The following is an 8,502-nucleotide window of genomic DNA, read 5'->3' on the forward strand; positions in this document are numbered from 1 at the left end:
TGTCTTTTCTGGACATTTCATATAAACAAAACCAGACACTATGTGGCCTTTTGTGTCTGGCTTCTTTCCCTGAGCATAAGGTTTTTAAGGCTCATCCATGTTGTAGCATTGTGTCAGTGCTTCATTCCTTTTTGTAGCTGAATAATGTCCCACTGCATGGAAAACCGTATTTAGTTTATCCATATTCATTCCTTTTTTATGGCTGAATAACATTTCATTGTATGGGTGGACCACATTTACTTTACTCATTCATCTTTTGATGGACATTTGGGTTGTTTCCACCTTTTGTCGATTGTGAATAGTGCTGCTAAGAACATGCACATACAACGATTTGTTTGAGTCCTGTTTTCATTTCTTTTGGGTCTACACCTAGAGTGGAATCGCTGGGTTATATGGTAACTCTCTGTTTAACTTATTGGGGAACTGCCTGTTTTCCACAACGGTTGCACCATTTTACATTCCCACCAGTAGTGCACCAGGCTTCCAATTTCTTCATTTCCCTTCCAACACTTGTTATTTTCTGTTTTTTGTTTTTTTTTTTTGTAACCATTCTACAGGGTGTGAATGGGTATCTCATTGCAATTTCGATTTGCATTTCCATAATAACCACTGAAGTAGGATGTCTTTTCATGCCCTTGTTGGCTATTTGTGTATCTTCTTTGGAGAAATATCTCTTCATATCCTTCACTCATTTGGATTGTTTGTCTTCTTGCTTTCCTGTAGCACTTTACATCTCTGGCAGCGCACCATGTGCATTTTCCCACTGTGTGTGGCCCGGTAGTGGGGGATGGGTGGCTGCTCCAGACCGCAGAATGTCTGCTTCAAGTGTCCACTGCTGTGTCCCCTTTGTGTCTGGGTCTGCACCTCGCACACAGTAGGCCCTTAATAAATGCTTGTTGCATGCATGAGTGAACGGATCGTTTTGTACTCCTGCTCTGTAATTCTTGCAAAGTTTGAAATATCAAAACTGAAAATGGTTTCAAAGTTAACACATTCCTGATAGATCCAGAATATAAGAGTGAATGAGGTCGACATGGCCTCCTGCAAGCCATCTCTGTCTTAATGCATTTGGGCCTGAAAGACAGCATAGTCATCACCTAGGCTTTACAGATGAGGAAACTGAGACACAGAGAGGTTAAGTAACTCCCTAGGTCACGCAGCAAACACAGACAGCCTAGCTCCCACCCACTGCTTTATATTGCTTCACAGAAATGTTATAGATCCCACTGGTTTTGAATTTCCAGGTCTCTTCTCTAATTTGGGGAGCCATTTTTTTCAGGTTTCAAAATTTTGGGGTCTTCTGGGAAAAGTTTGTGGGCCTTGAGGCCTCAGCCCAGTGCCTGATGGGTAAAATGACCCCAGGGGAGAGAACAGGGTGACCCTTCAGCAACAGGTGGCTTCTTCCTTTGCTGTGTGGCTTTGGGTAAATCCCTTAACCTCTCTGGGCCTCCTCATCTATAACAGGAATCGGTTTATTCATTCATTTATTCACCAGGCTTTGGCCCAACACACCCAGCCTTTTTCATCATCGCCAAAGTTAGAGTGAATTTTCCATGTTTTACAGGTAAGAAAACGTCTCACATTGGGATAGCTGGGGCTCAGTGATTTGTTTGGAACAGAGTCCTTGCTCTGTTCTGGGTGTTGGGGATACACAGATGTAAGATAGTGGCATTTATTCATTCGAAAAACATTGATGGGGACCCGTGCCCCCCTGGCTCTGGGGACCCAGTGGTGACAAAGGCAGGTCCAGGTTGCCCTTCTGGGGAGGAGGTGAAAACACACGCTAAACCAGCCAAATAAAGGGGCAATTCTATGCAATGGCCAAAGGTCATTACAGCCCTCTCTTAGACTTCACAATTATTTGATGGAGGCTGGGGGGTAGTGTCACAGATACCACAACCTGGCACTCCCTTTGAATATGGGGGTGATTCTCTGGTTTTGGGGTGTCTGGTTTCAATTTGGAAATTTAACCCTGCAAGTTGGCAACACTCTGTAGGTGACACTCTGAGAGTGATCTTGTCTGCCTTGGCCAGACGCCAAGCTGTCCCTTCCTCACCTTAGCTGTGACAAGCAGGAGTAGAGATGGGGATGGGAGGTTTGATCCCTATCTACCAGGAGGGAGACTCAGAGACGGCCAGTGACCTGTCCACATCACACAGCCTGACAGGACAGGGAGCGGACTTCCCTACCTCACTGCCCAGGGGGCAAAACCTGGCCACTCTCATTCCGTGCTGGCTGAAATAATAGTAAAGATATGGATGGGATGTGTGTCCTGTGGTTTGCTCTCGGGAAGGCTGTTTTTTAACTTCTTTTAAAGGCTGTCGGTGAGCCAGCGACCTAAGAATTTAAGAGCCATTATCACACAGGGTTTAACACAACCATTTCACAGATAGGCCTAATTAAGGTCAATGAAGGGCAAGAAGTGTCTGGAACCAGAGCAGGTGGCATCACCGACCTGAGCCTCAATTTCCTCACCTGGAGATTGGGGGTTAGGGGTGAGCAAGAAATGAGGCACTTGTCCAGTCCCTAGGCCTCCAGGGCCTCCCAAATCCCGGAGTTGCACCGCCCTCCTAGCACACCCTTTCCGGAGACTGGGAACAGGTGTGGACTGCACCTCATTTGCATGTTTGGCCCCGCCCCGAGGACGCACCTCCCCATCTCGCCGCCAGGCGACGCCAGAGGCAAAATGAAGAGGTTCATGCGCGGAGCGAGCTCCGGCTCTGGGTCCTTGGCTGACCTGCCAGGTAGGACCTTGCCTTACTGTCATTTTCCAGAGGAAAGAAAGGAGGCGTAGAAAGGGGAGGTGACTGTCCTACAGTCACACAGCCGGGAAGGGGCTCCAGACTAAGGTTTTTGATTTCTATATTCTGCTGTCTCCTCGTGAATCCCCAGGGTTCACCAGGGACAGGGAGACTCTGAGCCCTCGCTGAAGGTCCTGGACCCAGCGCACACGACACCAAATATTGAACTGCATCCCGTGCAAACTACAAATCTGTTGTTAAAGGATTGCTGTAGTTTTGCGCATGAAGCATGTGAACAACGCCATTTAGTGCACGGTGGGCCGAGCGTTCTCAGCACCATCATTTGATTTTGGTTTGCATTTTCCCATTTTGGAACTTGTAACCACCCCTCCTCTCCAAGTCTTAAAAATATTTCTAGAGGCCCTTGAAAAGCTCTCCCTGCTTCACCACCCCGGCCGCTGGAGAACCAAGACAGGTCCTGGGCCTGCCAGGTCCTCGCGGGGGGGTGGGGAGGGAGGCCTCACACAGAAACCTCCGTCATCGGCCCTGCGCTAGGTCTCACCCTCCACCTGTGGCGGGGGTGGGGCGTCCGAACTACCTCAGGTCCGGCCCTGCTTCTCCCCCGCCATCTCATTACACAGCCCCTCGCCCCCACTGAATCCTGAGGGTGTGGAGGGTGGGCCGCAAAAAAGACCCTTCCTGCTCCCCACTTCTCGGCCTTTACTCTGCATCCGGGGAGCTCAGAGCAGCTCCACCCTCACCGCCCCTCTGCTCTTCGGGCAGGGCTCAGAATACAGACCGCCTCCCCAGCCCGCGGCTCCGGCCTGACGCTACGTCCCCTCCCTCCTCCTGGCCTGAACTCAGAATGGTCCCCTCTCTTCACCCCGACCCCACTTCCAGTCCCGCTGGGGCTCATCAGAGATTCTGCTTGCTCTAACCGTCAGCCTTCCACCATGGGGCCTCAAAACAGCCCCCCGGTCCCGCCCACTACCGGGAGGTCGGGGGGTGGGGGTGGGATGAGGGCTTATCACAGACCCGCCCCTGTCTGCCTGTTCTGTCCTACCGGAGGGATCAGAACAGACCCACTGACCCGCCCTCGGCCCCGCCCTCCTGGCCGGGGTCGCCCCCTCTACCCCGGCCTCGTACGCCCCGCGCAGCCGGGTCCACTCTGTACTTGCGGCGGCGCAGTGGTTCGGTGAGGCTCCGCGGCGCGGGGTCGTCCAGGTCCTCTGGCAGCAGGAAGCTGCGGTCCAGCACCTCAGACGCCTCTTGCCAGTTGGCGAAGCAGGCTGGGCCCAGGCGCCGGATCTCGTCGGCCGCGTCGAGCGTGAGCACATCCCCACTCGGCTTGAGCACCACGACCGCCGGCAGGCGCTCCACGGAGAACCGGCGCCCGAGGTCCCTGCGGGGCGGGCGGGTCAGTCCGGTCGGACCCTCGTCCTTGACCCTATGCTGAGGAGCCCCACATCCCTCCTCCCAGTACTTACTGAGCGCCTTCTGTGTGCACTGTCCCATGCCGGCCTCTGGGGATGCCCAGGAACCAGAACAGGCCAGGCCACACTGGCCTCTGGGCTTTGGCTCCAACACCCCAGACATGCTCCCACCACAGGGCCTTTGCACTGGCCATGTCCTCTGCCTGGAGCACTCTCTCCAGACATCTGCGGATTAAGACCCTGTATGCTGCAGACACCTAACCTTAAATCTCAACGCCTCTCTTTCTCTCCGCTGATGCGCGGCTCTCAGCATCCAACACACGGCATAATTTATTTCTCCTGTTTGTCATTTTCTCCCACAATAGAAAGTAGCTTCACTAGGGCACAGATTTCTGTCCCTATTCACGAGTGTCCCCAGCGCCCGAAACAGTGCCGGGCACAGAGTAGATGCTCAGGAAATGTGTGTGGGATGAATGAATAAACACTGACAGATTCCATAAAGAGATACTAAACTGAGTAAAGGGCTTATGGTCAGAGAGGACCTCTTTAAGGAGGTGACCCTGGAGCTGAAATCTGCAGGAAGAGGAAGGGGAGAACTGGGGAGAGTTTTCCCATGCAGAGTGCACAGCCGGTGCAAAAGCCTGAAGGTCAGAGGGAGATTGGAGTGCAGCATTGATCATAAAGGCCCTGCAGGGCCATGGTAAGGAGTTTTTGATTTTGTTTTCTGTATGAGAGAGAGCCAGTGAAAAGCCATCCACAGGAGACCCCCAGACCAAACCTCCCATCTAGGCCAAAGCCCCACACGGTCATCATGGAGTTAAGTAGGCTACCAGACTGGTCCCATCACCCATGATTCTTAACTTCCACCCACGGGGTTCTTGGGTGGCCCTTTTCCAGGCCTCCTTACAGAGACACATAGTATTGATACTTGCAAAATCCCACAGGAGTAGGTTGCCAGACTTAGCAACTAGAAATACAGGACACCCTGTGTGAATGAATTTGAACTTCATGTAAACGACAAATAACTTTTTATAAGTATGTCCCTGCATCACGTGGGACACAGTTATACTCAAAAATTCTTCATTGTTTACATGAAATTTATATTCAACTGGGTGTCCTGTATTTTATCTGGCAACCCTGTGTGTGGGAGGGGTAGGGGGTGGGGACTCGCTCACTCTGTCTGGATACTTGCCTGGGTGAAGGCTTTGTGGAGAGGACGCTGCCTCAAACAAGGTCAATGTTTGGCTATGATCCCCTTACAGCTGGCATTTCTTCCCCCAGGGGAGGGAAATGTTCAGCATTTGGGGAAAAGAACCTCCTCAGCTGCAGAAGGCTGTGGGAGTGAGCAAGTGTGCCAACTCTGATAATGTTGGGTGGGGATGAAGGTCTCCATAACCAGAAACTTCTAAGTTTTGTAACAAAATTGATGACATCAGTAAAATGGCACAAAGTCTGCGACTCACTTTGAAATGGTTCAGCACGAACTCCACGTGCATGGAGATAAAGCAAATGGCAAAAATGCCCAAGGGTTTCATTGTGTGCTCCTTCCAACTTTTTGGTATCTTTGAAATTTTTCTTTTATTTTTCCTTTGGCCATGTCACACGGCTTGCAGGAAAGTTTTCATAGTAAAAAATTGGGGTTTAAAAAGAATGAGGGACTTCCCTGGTGGCGCAGTGGTTAAGAATCCGCCTACCAGTGCAGGGGACACGGGTTCAAGCCCTGGTCCGAGAAGATCCCATATGCCGCGGAGCAACTAAGCCCGTGCGCCACGACTACTGAGCCTGTGCTCTAGAGCCTGCGAGCCACAACTACTGAAGCCCACGTGCCTAGAGCCCGTGCTCCGCAACAAGAGAAGCCACCGCAATGAGAAGCCCGGGCACTAAAATGAAGAGTAGCCCCCGCTCACCGCAGCTAGAGAAAACCCGTGCACAGCCACAAAAACCCAACACAGCCAAAAATAAGGAAATAAAATAGAAATAAATTTATAAAGTAAATAAATAAAAAGAATGAAAGTCTCACTGTTGAAAAGGGGAAAGTTTGCAAAGAGCCACAAACGATCACACTGTTTATTGGGCAGCTCCTTGGACAGCTGGAACTCAACCATCTCTCTCTCTCTCAGCTCCAGTGCCCTCCATGGCTCCCAGCTACTCTGAGGATCACATCCACGCTCATTAGGTGGCATTTGGGGCGCTGCTCCACGTGCTGCCTTCTTACTCCTGGTATGACTGTTCCCTGAATTGGCTGTTCTTTCCCTGAAATCCTCCCAGCCTTTGTCTGGGTTACATCCTCTGCCTGGAAACCCTTCCCTTTCCTCACTCTTTACCCTCCTATCCTCCTTGTCCTTGGTGGTGGTGGTGGGGTGTCTCTCTTTAAAGCCATTTCCTCTGGGAAGCATCCCCTGACCCCCAAATCTCAGCAAGGTCTCCCCATGATATTTCCACATGACATCCTCCCTTTGTACTTGGGAACTACTGCAGTTCTTTATTATGTATTTATCTGAGTGTTTGAGTCTTTGTTTCACGTTTGTGCTCCCCCCTTCCCAGGTTGTAAACTCCCCAGGGAGCTGGATGGAAATGGGCATATGTACCCCTCCCCCGCCCCTCCCCCCCAGTTCTCTGTTCTGATTGGCCTACAGAGGGTGCTCATCAACTTCAGATGGAACAGATACCTCAGTAAACAAATACTTCACTTTCAGTAGAAACAGCCCCTCCTCCAGGAAGCCCTCCCTGACCTCTCCTCTCACCTCACCTCCTCAGGTCATCCTCGAAGGGCAAGAAGAGCCACTTCTTGGGCATGTCCCTGAGGAACAGGTCCTGCTGCTCCTCTGTCGAGTCCTGGGACACGTACACCAGAGCCAGCTGGGCTGCCCGCAACACGTAGAACTCATCCGTGAGCCGCACAAAGAAGTCCCTGAGGATGGGTGCAAAGGCCTGGCACTTCGGGCACGAGCCGGCACCAAAGAACAGCAGCACCAGTCGGTTTTCCAGCCGGCGGCTAAGCTCGGCCTCCGTGTCCAACTCATCCTGGTCACTGTTGTTTCGGATCAGGACACGGCCAGAGAACAGGCAGGCCATGGCAACCCTGGCTGGGTGCTGGGGACAGGGCGCAAGGACCTTGTGTGACCCCGAGCCTGCTGACTGGCTGCTGTCCCAGGATTAGGAATTTTTAGGAGGCCAGTTTAGAACCTCACTAATCTGCCTAACCTCGACCTGATTCTTTGCTGCCTCTGAGGGCAGGGGCTCAGCTGCTCATGGGCCTGTCTCAGCAGACAGCTGCTAAGGCATTAAAAAAAACAGGCTGACATACTGGTGTGAAAATATTTTGTTAAATTGTGATGTAAAAAGATACGTGCCTCTTCGTGAATGCATTCGGTAATCCTAAACCACAGGGCTCAACTAATTAATAACAGTGATTTCTAAGTCGAGATGAGCATAAATGATATTTCAAGGTGTCTGCCTGCCATGACCAGGATGTCCTGTGAAATTATCTTTGATTTACACGGGTGACAAAGTCACAGAGCTGGCCAATATCTGCTTTGATAGGACATGAGAAAACAGGCTAAATTCCGGTTAGAAATTAATAAGAATAAACTTTTTTTTCTTCCCTTCGCCCTCCTGAATTCTGTCTGAACAGCCCACCTTAAGATTCCATGGTGAGTAAGGGTGAAAATCATGGTCACGGTATTTTGTGGCCCTCTCCCACCAAGCGCTGGGAACTAGTTCTCTCCTTGAAGCCAGGTTGGCTCCTAACTTGCTTTGACTGATAGAATGTGGTGGAAGGTGTGAGTTCGCAGGATAAGCCTTATTCTCACCTCCCACTTTCACTCTTTTGGAATGTGGCCTCCAGACGCCCCATGTAAGGAAGCTGATCTAGCCCAGAGGTTGGCAAACTTTTTATGTAAAGGGCCAGGGAGTAAATATTTTTGACATTTTAGGCCACAGAATTCTGCTACAACTTTGAATTCTCTTATTGTGCAAAAGCATCTCTAGACAATATGTAAATTAATTTGTGTGTCTGGGCTCCAATAAAACTCTATGTACAGACACTGAAATTTGAATTTCATATGTCGTGAGACATCAATCTTTCGATTTTGTTTTCAACCGTTGAAAAATGTAAAAACCATTCTTAGCCGCAGTGAGCAGGATTTGGCCTGCGACCCGTTCTAGCCTATTGGTTGAGAGGCCACATGCAAGAGAGCTAGGTGCCCAGCCAACTGCCACACGTGTGATCTTCCAGCCCAGCCACTAACAGAATGTAGCACAGTGACTGTGCCAGGTGAGACCAGCAGAGGGACGCCCAGGTGTTACTGACCAGGGTTCTTGGACTC

General features: G+C 50.8%; 1 protein-coding gene across 1 annotated transcript; it reads right to left on the bottom strand.

The window, feature by feature from the left end:
- Nucleotides 1-3,812: 3,812 nt before the first annotated feature.
- NXNL1 (nucleoredoxin like 1) lies at nucleotides 3,813-7,724 on the bottom strand. Its single transcript, XM_024767643.1, has 2 exons — nucleotides 6,924-7,724; nucleotides 3,813-4,143 (listed from the first exon to the last, which is right to left on the bottom strand). The coding sequence occupies exons 1-2, from the start codon at nucleotides 7,247-7,249 to the stop codon at nucleotides 3,813-3,815; spliced, it is 657 nt and encodes a 218-aa protein (XP_024623411.1). The 5' UTR covers nucleotides 7,250-7,724.
- Nucleotides 7,725-8,502: the final 778 nt, after the last annotated feature.

The sequence above is a fragment of the Neophocaena asiaeorientalis genome, unplaced genomic scaffold (assembly GCF_003031525.2).
Source record: "Neophocaena asiaeorientalis asiaeorientalis breed wild unplaced genomic scaffold, Neophocaena_asiaeorientalis_V1.1 scaffold87, whole genome shotgun sequence".
Lineage (NCBI taxonomy): Eukaryota > Metazoa > Chordata > Mammalia > Artiodactyla > Phocoenidae > Neophocaena > Neophocaena asiaeorientalis.